Below are 18461 nucleotides of genomic sequence, written 5' to 3' on the forward strand. Positions count from 1 at the left end.
TCTGGATGCCTGGTTCCTTTCTAGATCCCAAACTATAGCTCAGGATCATCAGAAAACATAACTATATACTAGTCTCCCAGGATTAGGGTTTACTAGTATTACTACTACGGCCATCATTAATTTGCGCCCTCTTCCCCAGCTGTGCTCACACGTAGAGACACAGACAGAACAAACAAGTGTGCTTTGGCTGCTCCTGGGGTCAGTGCTATTCTTGTGACTGTATTTATTTATTGTATTTGTCAGAGCAGCACCAACAATACAGGGTTAATACATAAAATCAATTTGTTCAAATAGATCTAATAGTTTAATTAACACAGATGGCGATAACACACACACACACACACACACACACACCAATACCCATGAGAGGCTGAAACAAGTGATGGAATACTTAAAATTACAATCTCCCCGGCAGGCCAGATGGATCAGCTTGAGTGAACAGCGCTGTTTTGGCCCAGTTGGGCAGAGTCGTAGCTCCAAGGGGGCGGGGAAATGCGCAATGCACCCCTTGCGCACCCCTGTGGGGGTGTGGCAAGTGTGGGCCGGGGGCGGAGGACACACCGGTGCACTGGGCACGTTCCCCCCCCTTGCTACGCCTCTGCAGTTGGGATTCCGTGGCAGCCCTCTTGTCATCTAAGTCACTCTCATTTCATTTTTTAAATTTGTTATTGATGTTTTGGATTGTTACAGATTTATATTATATATCTTTATATTTCATCCTCCATATCCTTTTACCCCCTTTCCCCCCCTCCCCCCTTCTTCTTTTCTTCTTTAAATGTGCAGCAGCAGGCCCATTCTTTCTAATCTTCTTTTCCAGTTTTCTTCTGTGATTCCGATTTCGTTTCACCAGTCTTTGAATTCAGTCCAGATCCACTTCATATCTTTTTGTTTTTCTTGCCATATTTGGTTTCTTGACATTACGTCAAAAATTTCCAATTGTATTTGTTCCCATATATATATTCCAACCATTTCTGTATTGTCCAGATTCTTTTGTCCTTCCACCCTGATGCTATTACTGCATGGGCCGCTCTGATCATAAGTTTAAATAGCATTCTCTTTCTTTGTTCTATTATTGTATAATCCAGTACGCCTATAAATAATAGATCTATATTTGCCTTTATTTTTACCTTCACATATTTTTCCATATACATTGTAACATTTTCCCACAGGTGTTTTACCTCTGGACATTCTAACCACAAGTGGGAGTAAATTGCATTTTTATCCCCACAATGCCAACATTTCGTGCTCAGTCCCTCTATCACAGTGATGGCGAACCTTTTCGAGACGAGTGCCCAAACTGCAACCCAAAACCCATTTATTTATCACAAAGTGCCAACACGGCAATTTAACCTGAATACTGAGTTTTTAGTATAGAAAAAATGGTTGGCTCCAAGGCGTGCGTTACTTGGGAGTAAGCTTGGTGGTAGTCGGTGGCTTTGCTTTGAAGCAGCTGTGCAGTGCTTCAAACGGGTGAATCACGACCCTAGGAGGGTTTACTCAGAAACAAACCCCATTGCCAGCAACCGAGCTTACTCCTAGGCAAAGGATCACGCTTTCGTTCTTCCCAGGAAAATCAGTAGGGTTTAACAGCGCTTAACAGGGTTACCTACACTGCTTCCCCAAAGCTAGGTCTTAGGTTTAATGCTAATAATCTCCCTGGAATAATTACATTATTATCACATGACGAACTCTGTGTACGCATGCCCACAGAGAGGGCTCTGAGTGCCACCTCTGGCACCCGTGCCATAGGTTCGCCATCACTGCTCTATCATATATGCCAACTGTTTCGGTGTTCTATACCATTTTAATATTAGTTTCTTCTCCAATTCTGCATATTTCTCATCTAAGTCACTCTCGTTGCCCTTTGGCTTTAGCATACCCATACTCACTCCATCTCTTTTCCATTCACAGAGAGAGGGCGCCATCGAAACAGAGGAGTTCACCATCCCTCTGGATAACCCAGGTAGGGAAGAAAACAGAGCTGAATTCAGTTCCTGAAGGTAGGGGGCGCAGTACAGTTGAAACTCCCTATATTGTGGCTCGTAAGGTTTTTTAATGGTTTTATTTCATCCTGTCTCGTATGGTTAATGAGCATTTAAAACTCAGAAGTGAAAGATAAAATAAGACTACTGAGAAACAATATGCAGTTGAAATACGCCCAGACTCATAATCGGGAGCCGGTTGGAAGGCGTTCTCTTCATACTTTCTCTGACTGAGCTAGTGGATCTGATTTTGGGGGTGTGGCGATCCTCCTCCCTCTCCTGTGAGTGGGGCTGACAAGCCGTCCCACCGTCCCTTTCCGAGGTGTTGGTCTCCTCGACTGCAGCCCCGGTCTTTGGGGCTCTCAACAAAGTCAGCTGCCTGAACCACAGGGTGCTGACGGGGGGGGGGGGAGTACCCTCCCTTTCTGCTGCTGAAGGCACTCCCTACCCTAGGCCAGGGTTCTCGGCCGCCCTGCCTGCTAGGGTTGTCCCAGCCAGTCCCCCTCCCGCCAGTAAACGTTGCTGGCCCTCGCTCCCGTGAGCCTTCCCCACTCGTTCTCTCCTCCTTCCTTTCTCCTATCTCTGTGCCTTTCACACTCCTCTCCGTTCTTCTCCTTCTTAGTTTCCCCTTTCTCTTTCTCCCCCCTCTCTATCTCTTCTCCGCAATGCCGGTCCCTTGGGACCCTACTGCCTCCTCCTTCCACGCTTCTCCCTCTCACTCCTTCCACTTTCCCACCCGTCCTCCGTTCTCCACCTCCCAGCTCCCACAACGCCCTCCCACGTCCCGCTGTGCGAAGCCTCACCCGCCCGTCTCTCTCCGCCTTATAAGCCCTCGCCGGGGCTTCTGGGGCGTCCCCTCCTCGCTCCCGCGCTCCGCTGAAGGCCCGACGAGCTCCTGCTGAGCTGCGTCGTGGCCACTTCGCTGCCCTTCCTGCAGCCCGTCGACGCTCCCTCGCGTGGGCGTGCCCTTGCTGGGTCCCACTGCCGGCTCGTGGCAGGCCCCGCCCCTCGGCTGAACGAGTCCGGGTCGTGCCGTTGCAGCAACCCCCGGACAGGGGGTAAGATGGACTTGCCCTCTGATAATTTCTTAGACTAGCAGCAGGAGCTATTTCTTCTGCAAGTGCTTCGGGGGTAGTGGGGAGTCGTGATTTGCCACATGTCTTGATTTCATAGAAGTATCCTACCTGCGCTGCCGTTAACCTGCGATGGGCAGACCCCAGAGGACGGATGGGAGTGGAAGGCAAAATAGCTCTCCCAAGAACGTTAGGAAGTTTCCAGAGGACTGTGCTCTCGAATACCAGATGTTTGCAGGAGTAGGGGATGGCGTGTGGCAGTCTGTACTAGGACAGGGCAGGGAAATTATAGATTTAATCATTGTAAGAAAGTGTGCAGGGCCTGTTGGGATGGATTTAGGGTTGCCAATCTCCAGGCGAGGCTGGAGAGAATTGATCAGTTTAGGGTTCTTTGTCTTTGGTCATTAACCAGTCTCTGATACTGGTAAAAGAAGTCTTTTTTTATTAGCAAAGCAGGAACCCAACTGTCCAAAGCCAGTTCTGAGAAACGCAGAAAAATCATCAGAGATATAGGAGCAGCTCACACACACACACCCCCACACACACCATGTGGTAAGAAACTCAGAGATTTCGGCATAGCTTTGACTACAGGGTAGAGCAGTGTTATCACATTGCCTAGCTGCTTTAGGGGACGGACTCCATAAAATTACACCCCACTGAGCCTCCTCCCTTCCCTAAGCCCCGGCCTGCCCAGGCTCCTCCCCCAAATCTCCAGGAACTTTCCAACATGACATTGGTAGCCCTGGTTGGAGTAGAGAGGAACTAATCTTTCACCTTTCCCCCCTCTCTTGGACAGACGGCCTCTCTAGAAGCGAGGTGATTTCAGGAAACGTGCCCTCCAACGCCATTCCTGACGGAGACTTCAAGATAAATGTCCGTTTGACAGGTGGGAAAGTTCAACTTTGTTCTTCGTTGCCATCCCACATTGGGACTGTGCATGCGCAGGCCAGCTGTGGGAAAGAATTTTCCAGCTGAAAGGAGCTGCAAAGGCACGCTTCCTGTTGGCATGTGAGGAGGCGTTTTCCCTTCGAATTCATTGCACATCAAGAGGGATGGGTTCAGTTTTTCCCTCAGCTCTCTTTTCACTGCTGTTCAGAGAGATCTTCTTCTGGTGCTGGAGGAAGTAGATGGCATTGCAGGAGCAGAGCGAGGGGCGCGCGTGCGCCCTGCACCCCTGCCGTGGTGCCCTCTGCCCCCGCTCCGGAACGCCCCCGGAGCACCATGCCATGCCGAGCGTCATGCCCCACCTGGCCCCGTTGACGCTACGCCTCTGCATTCATGCCATTTCTCATGCCATATCCCTCATGCAGTTTCTCCATTTCATATCTCCCCCTTTTAAAAAGGGGGTTTTATTTAGCAATTGTATGCGAGAGCAGCAATTTCTACATAGGACCGCAAGGTTTCCCAGGTTTTCACATTTGAAATCCTGAGAATTACAGGCCTGGCTTCCTTTTAGATTTCTGTGGATATGAAGGACGATTTCCACTGATCCCTCCTCTGTACACTTTGGCAGCCCAATGAGTATCCCAAAATGCTTTTCTTCGGTAGACAAAGAAATAGCTTGGCGTTGGGGATTTCCAGTCTCCACTTTATAGTTGTGGTAATCAAGGCAGGAAATCTAGATATGTAATACCTGGAACAGGCTTTATAGTGTATATTGGATCTTTATAGTGTATATTGGTGTCTTTCTTAGCATATCCTGTTCATTGTTTTTCCGTTTTTCGTGTGATCCGCTGTGAACCTTTCATCTTGGGTGCAGGATCGGTGCCGACAGATACCCTAGAGAACTCTCTGTCGCCGGAGGGTGTGTCGAAATTGCTTCAGGTTCCAAATGGATGTGGGGAGCAAACCATGGTTTTACTGGCTCCCGCGATCTATGCAATGAAGTACCTGGACAAGACAGAGCTGTGGATCAAGCTGAAAGAAGAGAGCAAGCAAAAAGCCCTGCAAAACCTACGCACAGGTGACTGATGCATTCAGGGTTAAATGAGGGGGGACGTAAAGGGTTACTTCATGTAATATAGCAGTGTGCAAGCTCTTTAGTAGATAAATGTGAATCCTGTAGAACAGGATCCCCAACATATTTGAGTTGCAAGCACCTTTGGATTCAAACACATCATGGTGGGTGGAGCCACAAAATGGCTGCCAAATAGCAGCTGCTGCAGGAGGCGGGGCCAGGCACAAAATGGCGGTTGCAGCTTCCCTTCAGTCCCACAGTGAAGATCCTTGCACTGTGGTGGCAGCTGCTGCCAAAGCAGCCAATCAAATCTCCAGTAGCCAGTCAGTTTTTGCCTGTTGGGCAAAAACCCCCACCCACTTTTAAAAAGCAGTTTTTGGGCACCAGAACAGGTATTGGTACCCAGGGACAACATGTTGGGAATCCCTGCTGTAGAACATTTTGTGTGGTTGTTGGCCATAACTATTAAATGTAGAATGGGCCTTCTGTGTTCAGATGCAATTTGCCTCTGACTACCAGATGTTGGGCATAAAGAACCGTGACTGGCTGTAACTATCGCGTCCTGTTTATGAGCTTTCTAGAGGCATCCATCCGAGTGACTGAACTCAATGCATGGCAGCTGTGAAAAAGGCAAACTCTATGCTGGGGATCATTAGGAAAGGAATTGATAATAAAACTGCAAAGATTGTCATGCCCTTATATAAAGCAGTGGTGCGACCACACTTGAAGTACTGTGTCCAGTTCTGGTCGCCGCATCTCAAAAAGGATATTGAGGAGATAGAAAAAGTGCAGAGAAGGGCAACAAGGATGATTGAGGGACTGGAGCACCTTCCTTATGAGGAGAGGCTGCAGCGTTTGGGACTCTTTCGTTTGGAGAGGAGACGGCTGAGGGGAATATGATTGAAGTCTAACAAAGTATGCATGGGAATGAAATGACAGAGGGAAATTTTTCTCTCTTTCTCACAATACTAGAACCAGGGGGCATCCATTGAAAATGCTGGGGGGAAGAATTAGGACTAATAAGAGGAAACACTTCTTCACGCAATGTGTGATTGGTGTTTGGAATATGCTGCCACAGGAGGTGGTGATGGCCACTAACCTGGATAGCTTTAAAGGGGGCTTGGACAGATTTATGGAGGAGAAGTCGATTTTTGGCTACCAATCTTGATCCTCTTTGATTTGAGATTGCAAATGCCTTAACAGTCCAGGTGCTCGGGAGCAACAGCAGCCACAGAAGGCCATTGCTTTCACATCCTGCATGTGAGCTCCCAAAGGCACCTGGTGGGCCACTGCGAGTAGCAGAGAGCTGGACTAGATGGACTCTGGTCTGATCCAGCTGGCTTGTTCTTATGTTCTTATGTTCTTAAATGTCATTCCAAGAAGGAGCAAAGGACCATGGTTCAGTCTTTCAGGCAGGGAGTAGGATAACGTGGCTCCATGTGCTGTCTTGTATCTCACTCTACAGGCTATGAGCGAATGCTTGATTTCCAGAAATCAGATGGATCCTATGGAATTTTTCTCAGTTTGCCCAGCAGTACTTGGTAAGACCCAGAACCACTATGGAACGAGCCGGTTTCCCTAATGAACTTTGAGGGAGTGGCGCAGATGCCGTCTTTAGGATGAATTCTGATCCTGAGGCCCCTGGGTTCCACCAGCCGAGACCAATATTCTGTGTTTCATGGCATGATTGATACCCTGCCTGGTCATAGTGTTGACTGGGTGACCTCATCAAGTTACTGCCTCTCACTTTAACTTGTCTCATGGCATGGCTGTGAGGCTAAGGCAATGAAAGCATTAGCACCAAAGGAGGACTTAAGGGGGAGCCGCCAATGCACCGGCGATGTGCGGTCTTGAGGGCATAGCGAGGCATGGCGGGGCATGGAAGAAGCATCCTGGGGACATGGCAGGGGCACAAGGCACACGCGAGCCCCGGACGCAGTTCCCCCTTGTTCCGGCCCTGTGCTAAGGGGCATCACTGAGCTTTGTTACACAGTGAATTAATCAGGCATCCAGCAGCCATTTGTTGGCTATATCCCATCACTCAGGGTGGCCAGTCTGGCTTCAGCCAGAGCCCGAGTCTTTTCTATCATGGCTCTGGCTCTGTGGAAGAGCTCCCGGGGTAGATGGGGGAGCCCCCTCCTTGGAGGTCTCCAGGAAGTGCTGACTGTCTGGTGCTTTTGAGGGGGTTTGAACGGCAGCCATCTTTTAAAGAGGGAAGGGACTTGGGCCATGCTAGTTTACCTTTGGTTTTAGCTGAGGATATTTTAACCCTTGTTGTAAGCTGCCTTGAAGCAAGGAAGGAGGGATACTTAAAATAAATAAATGCTATAGTGTCTGAGTGTGGATTTTGAACCCTGCCAACCCGCCCTTCCCCACGCCAATTTCTTCAACGCCCTGCAGGCTGACAGCTTTTGTGGTGAAGGTTTTTTCTCTGGCCCGCGATTATCAGTCCGTGGATGAGGCTGGGATCCGAAAGTCGGTGCAGTGGCTGCTGAGGAACCAAGAGTCTGATGGTTCTTTCCAGGATCCACAACCAGTCTGGGATCGGGGAATGCAAGTGAGTCTTTGTGCCGGTCTTGCGGTTCCCTGCACACCTGGTGGTGTTGGCCTGGTGCCATCCCAGCCTCATTTAATGTATCATGCTTATGATTTGTTTAGCTCTGCTTTATATTTTTGCTTGTTTTCAGATTTCTATAGTTCAAACTCTTTTGTACAGTTCATTGGATGTCCCGTCCTGTTGGTGCTACTTGACTGTCTATGTAATCTGCCTATAGCAGGGGTCGGCAACCCGCGGCTCTGGAGCTGCATGTGGCTCTTTCGTCCTCATACTGCGGCTCTGCAGCGGCGATGCCGACGGCTGCAAGTTGCACTTGGGACGCAGCGAGTGAGCCTCCTTCCCCGCCCCCTCCTCCCTTCCTTTCCCTTCCTTCCTTTCCTCCCTCCCTCCCTCCCTTCCCCTTCCTTCCTTCCTTCCTTCCTTCCTTCCTTCCTTCCTTCCTTCCTTCCTTCCTTCCTTCCTTCCTTCCTTCCTTCCTTCCTTCCTTCCTTCCTTCCTTCCTTCCTCCGGCGTCCTTTTCCATCCTTCCCTCATCTGGCCCCTGGGAAGGAGAGGAGGAAGTAAGGACTCCCGAGCGGAAGGAAGGAAGGAAGGAAGGAAGGAAGGAAGGAAGGAAGGAAGAGGGGCGGGGAAGGAGGCGCGCTCGCCGCGTCCCAAGTGCAACTTGCTGTTGTTGGCGTCGCCGCTGCTGTCTATCCCACCCGTTTGGTTGAAGTAGGCCGGGGGCTTGGGTAGGCCGGGGGCGGGGGTGGGGCTTGGGGAGGTGGGGCCAAATGGCTCTTTGGGTACTAAAGGTTGCCGGCCCCTGGCCTAGAGTGTCAGTGAGAAAGGCAGACTATAAATAACATAAATGAATAAGTAGATACATTTCTGTATCAAGAGTAAATTGCACAACAGAGAATTTAAGGACATTGGTTGGGAGAGAGAGTCTAAATCCAGAGACAAAACTCGCGTGATAGATAAAAATAGGTTTATTATTAGGCTGCGTGGCTTGGTGGTTAAGAATGGTGGACTGTAATCAGGTGACCTGGGTTTGTTTTCTGTTCCTCCTCATGAAGCCTGCTGGGTGACTTTGGGCTAGTCACAGTTCTCTTAGAACTCTCTCAGCCCCACCCACCTCACAAGGTGTCTCTTGTCGGGAGAGGAAGGGAAAGGAGCTTGTAAGCCACTTTGAGACTCCTTTCAGTACAGAAAAGTGAGGTATAAAAGCCAGCTTCTTTTCTTCTTGCCATCCCAATCATGAATAAAGAAGGTATATCAAAACTGCTGTGAGCCTGGCCATTGCGTCAGGATGAACAGGATATTAAATCCAATAAAATAAAGTCTGCCTGATTACCACACCTTTGCTCTCTTAAATGGTATAAAAATCCAAGGCATAGCCATGGTTTTGTTAGCAAGTTTGTGAAAGTGCTCCCCCCCCCCCCGCCCTGCACCCTGGCTGTAGCAAAATGGCTCTAGCAGCATTGGATTCTAGACTCTTTAACCCTGCCATATGTCTTAAGGCATCATGTAGATAGGAACAGAACAAAAGGCAAACCTCATCCCCACCCCAAAAGAAATCTAAACCATTCGAGACTGTGAAGAGTGACAACCAGAGGTGGGATCCAGCAGGTTCTCACAGGTTCCCAAGAGTAGGTTACTAATTATTTGTGTGTGCCGAGAGGGGGTTACTAATTGGTGATTTTGCCACGTGATTTTTGCCTTAGTTTCACCCCTCCTCTCAGCAGTAGCGCGCAGAACTTGAAGCAGTCTAGCAGGAGGTGCACCTGCGTGCATGGCAGCCTGCACCTGTGTGCATTCGTTTCCCGCCCAAGGACCAGTGCAGCGGCTGCGTCCTTGCCACAGCCCCGCCCAGGAATGCCCCACCCCCGGAATGCCCGGCCACGCCCCAGTTGTGCCTCGCTCAGCCCCACTGGCGCTACGCCACAGTTTGAATCCCATCACCATGGGAACCTGTTATTAAAATTTTTGGATCCCACCACTGGAGACAACCACAGTCATGAAATCTAGTTAGAAGTGGTCAAGGCTTGAACGGCATCATGCATCAGAGCAGGGTATCTGTACCTCAGGTCTGGCAACAGTCCCAGTTATCATTATTTATGTATTTATTTGTAGTATTCCTTTCTCACGGAGACTCAAGGTGAATTACCCAGTCTAAAACTAAGCATTCCAGGAGAGGAAGGAAGACGGGCAAAATCCACAAACATTCAATGAAGCTGATAGGCAGTAGATTCAGGCTTGGCAAAAGGAAATATGTTCAATTAAAAAAGAGAAAATAAGAAAAAGCTGTAGAGTGGGCATTACAAAATGGCTTTAGCCACATCTGGAAGTTTCTTTAGTTGAAGCATGTTGCCAGTATTTTTCAAAATACAGGAAAGTAATAGTAGCAAGCATTTCAACTGGCATAGGCTATATGATTGCTGGTATACGTACTGGTACTGTTAAACTTTGTTGTCTGTATCCCATGTTCTTTTCAAGAATTTGTCCTTTATACAGCAGCAGCAGCTGCTTGTATCGTCTTTGCCCAGACACTACAAGAAAAATTCTCTTCAAAGTTTTTAAAAAAGAGTGGTTAGAGAAGTTAAAAGATGTTTTGTATGATTAAACTGGCAGCTTAAAAAGAAAGCTTTTAAATAATATTGATGTTTGGAGACAAGTGTTGAAGGACAACTAATTTTGGTTTCGTATGAAATGCCCGAAGGCAGAGATTAAGTGAACTGTGCATATTCTTCTCGTCTCTCTAAATTGTGAGTTAAAATTCTGTATTATTAGCACGCTGATCTCATAGAGTTTTCTGTTGGACATATTTTCTGTGGGTAAAGAATTTTGTTAACAACCCCAGAAAGTTGAAGTTCGTTGCCACTAGGCTCCTGTGGTTTTATGCCGATTTGGAGAAACGCAGGAAGGCCCCCTGCTCCTCACGAAGTGGTTCTTAGTCTTGCCAATTTAACGGTTCTGTCTTCTACAAGAACAACGCCCCCCCCCTCCCCCAAGTAAGAAGTTCCTTATCTGTTTCCCAAGGGTGGCGTTGCTGGTGCTCATGAGCGTATCTCCCTAACGGCTTTTGTTGCCATTGCGCTGAAGCACGCCTTGGTCGCCTACGAGATGAAGGAGTCTGACCCTGAGAAGGAAGAACAGCTGACACAAGTGGTACGTGAAGAGTGGGCTCTGTCAGCTCCCTGCTGAACCTGTTGTTGTTGTTGTTGTTGTTGTTGTTGTTGTTGTTGTTGTTGTTGTTGTTGTTGTTGTTGTTGTTGTTGTTGTAGATTTCACAGCTGCCAGATCTTTAGCTTTTTTCTGTATTCTTGTTTGGTTTTCTGGGTTTGCAGCAAATGTCTGTTCTTCACATCAATCCATGCCTGTTCTTGACTTCCCTTCACGTAATTGGCCAGTGCATGCTTCTCCTCTTCCACTGTTTGCTGTACTTGCAGTAAGCCCCTGCCTCCAGATCTCCGGGGAAGGTATAATCTATCAGTATCACTGCGTGGGTGTAAGGCATGGTGCATTGTCATAAGCTTCCGAGTTTTTCTATCCAATGCTTCCAAGTCAGCCTGTGTCCAGTTGATGATTCCCGCAGTGTACCTGATGATGGGTATGGCCCAGGTGTTGATGGCCTTGATGGTATTCCCGCCGTTTAATTTAGATTTCAAAATTTTCCTGACCCTCTGGGTGTACTCTCTGCTGACAACAGTCTTCACTTGCCCATGCTTCTTGTTGTTGTTGTTGATGATGATGATGATTAGATTTAATGAACTGCCCATCCCGAAGGGCTTTGGGCGGTATACAACAAAACTATAATGCACAATAAATAATTAATCAAGTAAATTAATTAAAATCATAGTTAAAACTCAGTAGAACATAGCAGCATTACATATCCCGTAAATAATGATGGTACATAATGATGGTGGTGGCGCCCGATCACAAGGCCGGGAGGGGATAGACAGTGCCGAATAGATGTTATATCGGCAATGCCGATGGTGGTATGGCATGCAACAGAGGAGCATTCGAGGGGGGGAAATCTGTGGCTGGCCTCCCCAAAGGCCTGGCAGAACAATTCCTTTTTACAGACCCGGCCGAATTCACTAAGATCCCGCAGGGCCCGCACAGCTGATAGAAGTGTGTTCCACCAGGCCGGGGCCAGGGCCGTAAAAGCCCTGCCCCGGGTAGAGGCCAGCCGCATCATGGAGGGGCCAGGGACCATCAATAAGTTGGCCTCAGCAGATCCCAGAGGCCTACCTGGGACATATGGGGTGAGACAGTCCTGAAGGTATGAGGGCCCCAAGCCGCAAAGGGCCTTAAAACAGTTTATCCAGATGATCCAGATTCCATGCCAAACAAGCTAACGTGCTGTTAGGATCGCCAGCCTCCAGGTGGGTCCCCCCAATAACAAAAACGGTTTTGTTCCACCGGGCTTTTGGGGAGGCCGGCCACAGATTCCCCCTCTGGGATACCCCTGTGTTGCGTACCATTCCATCATTGGCACGCCCAATATAACATCTAACCTACACTGCTACCCCCCGTTTGGCCTTGCGTCTGGGCGCCATACTTTTATACTTTTATACTTTCATAATCTTACGGTTATATATATTGTTCTGATGCTGCTTGTTTTATGGATTCTGTAAATTGTTTTAACCTGTTTTAATTTATTTATTCTGTGTATTATTTTTGGCCAATCGTATGTCATATTGTGCCTGGACCAGTGTACACCGCCCAGAGCCCTTCGGGGATGGGCGGTTTATAAATGCGATATATAAATAAAAATTAAATAAATAAATAAATAAATGGGTGGGTGGGTGGGTGCACCAAAGGGTAAAGCAACACCACTCTGCACCAAATTGCTTTTAGTGTATTTGAGACATTCCGGATTTAGACAGTGTAGAGCTTTACAGATGGATGTAGGCAATTTGTGAATGTTGCGCAGAAACAAAAGGGGAGCCTGTGAAACAGATGTGATACCAGAATAATATGATTCCTGCATAGTAAACCTGGAAGAACTTTGCCACTTCAGACCCACGATCTTCAAGATGAGACCCTGGTCAGAAGGCGCCACGAAGATCTCCCTCTAAAGATTGATTCTCTTTCAGAAACAAAGCTTAGCTCGGGCCACTGCCTTCCTGGCCTGCTCACTGGATGATCCATCCCTGGGCCCCTACCCCGTCGCCATCTCCAGTTACGCCCTCTCATTCACTTCAAACAACCGGTCGGCCATTGCCGCTGCTGATGCCCTCCTGAGGAAGCTGGCCACACAGGATCAAAGTACTGGCTCTCTGTTAATCCATCAGTCTCTGTTTTGAGGTTAAAAGTTTTAAAGGCATATTCAGGGGTGGGATTCAAAAATTTTAATAACAGGTTCTGATGGTGGTGGGATTCAAACAGTGGCGTAGCGCCAATGGGGCTGGGCGGGGCATGATGGGGGCGGGGCATTCCGTGGGAGGGGCTGTGGCAAAGATGCAGGGCCCGCGCACCCCAGGTGCAGTTCCCCTTCACCCCGCCTCCAGATTCAAATAATGACTGATTGAAGTATTAAAAAAGCAATATACCGATTTTAAATAATAACATAAGTAAGGAGAGCAACCAAAAACTGTTCACAATTGTTAACATATTACAAACATATCTAATTGTCTATCTCTCTCAACCCCCCCCAACTAAAACATCCTATATTGCCTCCCTCCTTCCCATATTTCCCTCCCTCCCTACTTTCTACTTCAGATTCCTATAACTACTTTATCTATTCCACTTGAAAGAAAACTAACAGAGGGAGAGATCCAGAATCCTTAATCTAAAAGAGTAGTTTAAATTCCTCTCTTTCCAATATAAATTTCAAGGGGAAAAAAGAAAATGAAAAATCTTTACCTATAATACTTTCCCAACCTTTATACCAATGAACAAAAAAAATAGAATTACTATATATTGTATTATTTCATACAGTTAATACAACATGGGGGGGTGCCATGGGGGCAGGGGGGCCGCAGGGGACCCTGGGGGGCGATTTTGCATCCCCCACTTGACGAGATTTGTTGTACCCAGGGACAGAGATTACCCCCTTGTCTTTAGTGGAATTAATCATTAATAACCGGTTCTCCAAACTGAGAAAATTTTAGTAACCGATTCTACCAAATAGGTGCAAATAGGCTGCATCCCACCTCTGGGCATATTCAACATAAGGAGGAGGTGGAGGGCAGGGCTTGGTAAGTTTTTCCCACAAAGAAGGAGTTCAGTTAATGTTAATGGGAGCCGGTATGGTGGAGTGATCAAGAGCAGGTGGGTTCTAATTGTCAGGCTCTCGAACGTGGAAATAACAGAGACCGTAGGAAAGTCCCAAAGCAGTTTATTTCTACAACGCGTAGAGTAACAGATAAAGCTGAATCTAAGCTTTCTGCTTAGATCCCACAATTATATCCTTCAATCCCCCCCCCCCCATTTGATTCCCACCAAATGAACTTCAGAGAGAGAGCATGACATTTGCACTACAGAGCTTCAAGAGACCTGGGAACGTTTGCACCTTCTCGCAGGAGGGCTGGCGCCAGGAAATTGCCAGGGAGGGGAGGGGGAAGCCGGAAAGCATTTACAGGAAACATTTGCCATCTCTACACAGCAAGACATCTACACACGGAGACATCTACACACTGACAGGCATGGGCCTGACACTAATCTGGAGAGCTGGGTTTGATTCCCCACTCCTCCACCTGAGTGTCGGAGGCTTATCTGGTGAACCAGATGTGTTTCCACACTCCTACATTCTGGGCTAGTCACAGTTCTTTCAGAACTTTCCCAGCCCCACCTACCTCACCAGGTGACTGTTGTGGGGAGAGGAAGGGAAAGGAGCTTGTAAGCCGCTTTGAGTCTCCCTACAGGAGAGAAAGGTGGGGCCAGAGGTGGGATCCAGCAGGTTCTCACAGGTTCCCGAGAGTAGGTTACTAATTATTTGTGTGTGCCGAGAGGGGGTTACTAATTGGTGATTTTGCCACATGATTTTTGCCTTAGTTATGCCTCTCCTCCGCTCCTCAGCAGTAGCGCACAGAACTTGAAGCAGTCTAGCAGGAGGTGCACCAGTGTGCGTGGCAGCCTGCACCTGTGTGCATTTGTTTCCCGCCCAAGGACCGGTGCAGTGGCTGCGTCCTTGCCACAGCCCTGTCCAGCAATGCCCCGTCCCCGGAATGCCCGGCCACGCTCCATCATGCCCCGCCCAGGCCCATTGGCGCTACGCCACTGTTTGAATCCCACCACTCGGTGGGGTATAAATCCAAACTCCTCAATGTTTATTTATTGCAGTCATAGACCATCCATAAAACCTGGAATAAACCAATACACATTTCACTATATAACAAACAATTAGCGTTCTGAGGAGATCTTATTCACATATAATATGTGAGTTAAGAACTAGGAAATAAATATAGCCATTGATTAAGATTTTAAAACCAATTTGTGTAAAACCAATAATTATTCTCAAATACTAATAATGTTAAGCAGAGAAATATATGATTAAAATTGTTGTAAATCTATCCCTTTTATACTAATACAAATAATTTATGTAAAATTGTCTCAGATTCAGATAAGTAACATTATATTCTCTATCAGTGAGGTTAAAATCACATGAGACCCAATTTAATAAACAACACAATACACTCGCTATCAGTTGTCCTTTATATTTCTGATTTTGAATGCTATCCAAGCAAATTGCTTAGATATCAACTGTTCTCATCTCCCTTGGGGACACACTATCATTCCAACATTGTAGGAAATTAACTTTTGAACCACAAGGAAAGATGAGGTATGAATGTTTTATTCAGCCTGTCAATTAATAGTGTTTTCTTATATTCACATCTCCAGACGACACAGTGATGTACTGGGCGATAGAGGATCAGGAGCGACTGCACGGGGGAAGGACGTCGGCTCTAGCCATCTCAGTGGAGGCCACGGCCTACGGGCTGCTTCATCTAGTGAAGCAAAATGACTCTGAAGCGGCCAGCAAAGTGGCTCGATGGCTGACGGAGCAGAGGAACTACGGGGGAGGCTTCAAGTCAACCCAGGTGGCGACCGGATTTAACAGGAATGCTGACCTTTTGCAAAAGGGGTGGTTGTGTTGGGACATTGTGAAAGCCAAGCTGGTTGGTACACGAGCTAGCTGAAAAAGGGGAAATAACTCCTTCACTCTAGCATGGTTTTGGCCTGCAAAATGGCGGCGCAGGAGGAAGGCCGTAGCCCTTCTTCCCTGTACGGCAACGTTCTGTGTCCAAATCAACTCAGCTTTACTTTTTCATAGCCGTTCTGAGTCACGTTCGGGGAATCTGGACTCAATTTTTAAAGTGAATGTCTAGTTTGTTTTACGCGCAGAATGTTTTCAGAAATGGTATTTCCTGCAGGCAGTAGGAAGTGATACAGTCCCGAATGTTACAGCCGCCATCGACTACTTCCCGCGGGGGGAGGAGCCCACTAAACCAAAGCAGTCTCCCTGATAATGGTTCTTTGGTGGTGGTGTCATAGGATGCCTTTCAGTGGTAACATCTTGGAGCTGACCAGACTCCCAGCTGACCAGACTCCCAGCAGTGGCGTAGGAGGTTAAGAGCTCGTGTATCTAATCTGGAGGAACCGGGTTTGATTCTCCGCTCTGCCGCCTCAGCTGTGGAGGCTTATCTGGGGAATTCAGATTAGCCTGTCCACTCCCACACACGCCAGCTGGGTGACCTTGGGCTAGTCACAGCTTCTCGGAGCTCTCTCAGCCCCACCTACCTCACAGGGCTAGTCATAGCTTCTCAGAGCTCTCTCAGCCCCACCTACCTCTGAAGATGCCAGCCACAGATGCAGGCGAAACGTCAGGAGAGAATGCTGCTAGAACATGGCCATACAGCCTGGAAACCACACAGCACCCCAGTGATTCCGGCCGTGAAAGCCTTTGACAATACTACTACTACTACTACTACTACTACTACTACTACTACTACTACTACTACTTCTTCTTTCTCCTCTGCTGCTTCTTCTTCTTCTTCCTGATCTCTCTCTCTCTCTCTGTTTCTCTTTTTCAGGACACAGTTGTGGCTCTGGAAGCTCTATCCAAGTATTGGATCAGCACCTACAGAAAGGAAGACAACGAATTGAAAGTGACCCTCGCTGTCCCTGGGAAAGGCTTGCCATTCCAGATGTCATTTGGGAGGTCCGATGACGTGGTTGAAGAAGAGCTGCAGGTATGAGAGCCGACACTGCCTTTTCCTAGCTGCTCGGGTTTTTGTTTTGCAATGTGGTGCCCGTTCAGTGCCTTTGGTTGGCTGGATTCCGATCTGCCCTTGGATGGGAAGGTTCCATTATCAGTGCCATGTGTCCTTTGCACTAAGGAAAATTCTTTCTGTGCCGGGCTCCAATTCCTGCAGTAAACTTCATTATAACAAGGGACTCTTACCCATGGACATTCCCCCCCCCCCACAAGGGGTAGCTTACAAAATCCCAGAGAATGAAAATCAAATCTTACACCTCATCCTGAATAGGGTCCCTTCCATATTTTTACATTCAAGGCTCCATCTTTGCCAGTTGTGGCAGTCAGAAGTTTTGGTGCAAGTTTTGATGGCCTTAAAGCAAAATTTTAAGGCTTTTTGGGTGCGTGATACAGTACATGCACAGGCAAGACCTTACAAAGCCTAAAAACGTATCTTAAAGGCAGAGGTGGGATCCAGCAGGTTCTCACCAGTTCCCGAGAGTGGGTTACTAATTATTTGTGTGTGCCGAGAGGGGGTTACTAATTGGGTCTGCTTTTCCGTTAGAAATTCCATTAGGTCCAAAAATCATAAAGTCCTGTTGTTTCCTATGTGGCTGGTTAGCGAAGGTAGAAAACGGGATAATTCTCCCTGTTGGGCTGTTTTAAAAACATGTTTTAGAAGTATGGTCAAGTTCCTTGTTTAAGGAAAGTATCCTTCTTTTGATTTCTAGAAACAAAATTAAGTATTTGAAAGTATTAAGTATTTGACAGGCAGTCAATTAGAGGAGAAGTCGTTGTTTCTGTTGGCAGTAGACGATAGGACTTGCTAGAATGAGTTTAAATTATGGACAGAAAGATACCAGCTGGAAATTAGGAACTTTTTTTTTTACAGTAAGAGTTTTTTACAGTAACAGAGAAATTATTAATGCCCCGCCCCCGTCGTGCCCGGCCACGCCCCCGTCGTGCCCCGCCCAGCCCCATTGGCGCTACGCCACTGTTTGAATCCCACCACCATGGGAACCTGTTACTAAAATTTTTGGATCCCACCACTGCTTAAAGGGAGAAAAATTGTTTCTCAGAATTCTGCCGTTCAGTGCTAGGCACTAGAATAGTGGTCTTCAACCTTTTTTGAGTCTGCAGGCACCTTGAAACTTCTGACACACAGTGGGGCATGCAGACATAAAATGACTGTCGCAAGAGCCAGAGCCAACCACAAAAGGTCAGGGAGTTAAGATATTAGTAACACTTCAACGTGTCCAGTAGAAGCTCTGCTTAACAAGGCTCTTAACATGAGTGTTTTCTTGCATGCACGCAGCTTACCTTCAATCACGCAGTGAAGATCCTCATGCTGTGATGACGATTAAGAACATAAGAACAGTTAAGAACAGGAGCAGCAGTGGCGTAGGAGGTTAAGAGCTCGTGTATCTAATCTGGAGGAACTGGGTTTGATTCCCAGCTCTGCCGCCTGAGCTGTGGAGGCTTCTCTGGGGAATTCCGATTAGCCTGTCCACTCCCACACACGCCAGCTGGGTGACCTTGGGCTAGTCACAGCTTCTCGGAGCTCTCTCAGCCCCACCCACCTCACAGGGTGTTTGTTGTGAGGGGGGAAGGGCAAGGAGATTGTAAGCCCCTTTGAGTCTCCTGCAGGAGAGAAAGGGGGGATATAAATCCAAACTCTTCTTCTTCTTCTGCTACCTAAGAAAAT

General features: G+C 47.7%; 2 protein-coding genes across 2 annotated transcripts in view; both read left to right on the forward strand.

Moving 5' to 3' along the window:
- Positions 1-18461, forward strand: part of LOC125428885 (zinc finger protein 271-like) — a 1035007-nt gene that overhangs the window by 344519 nt on the left and 672027 nt on the right. The window lies entirely within an intron of this gene.
- Positions 1-18461, forward strand: part of LOC125427681 (complement C4-like) — a 93800-nt gene that overhangs the window by 51364 nt on the left and 23975 nt on the right. The window contains exons 22-30 of the mRNA XM_048487232.1: positions 1912-1963; positions 3852-3941; positions 4815-5018; positions 6478-6553; positions 7413-7569; positions 10591-10719; positions 12654-12825; positions 15400-15599; positions 16593-16751. Coding sequence (XP_048343189.1) covers positions 1912-1963; positions 3852-3941; positions 4815-5018; positions 6478-6553; positions 7413-7569; positions 10591-10719; positions 12654-12825; positions 15400-15599; positions 16593-16751 — 1239 coding nt within the window. The remainder of the gene's footprint in view (positions 1-1911; positions 1964-3851; positions 3942-4814; positions 5019-6477; positions 6554-7412; positions 7570-10590; positions 10720-12653; positions 12826-15399; positions 15600-16592; positions 16752-18461) is intronic.

The sequence above is a fragment of the Sphaerodactylus townsendi genome, linkage group LG03, assembly GCF_021028975.2.
Source record: "Sphaerodactylus townsendi isolate TG3544 linkage group LG03, MPM_Stown_v2.3, whole genome shotgun sequence".
Lineage (NCBI taxonomy): Eukaryota > Metazoa > Chordata > Lepidosauria > Squamata > Sphaerodactylidae > Sphaerodactylus > Sphaerodactylus townsendi.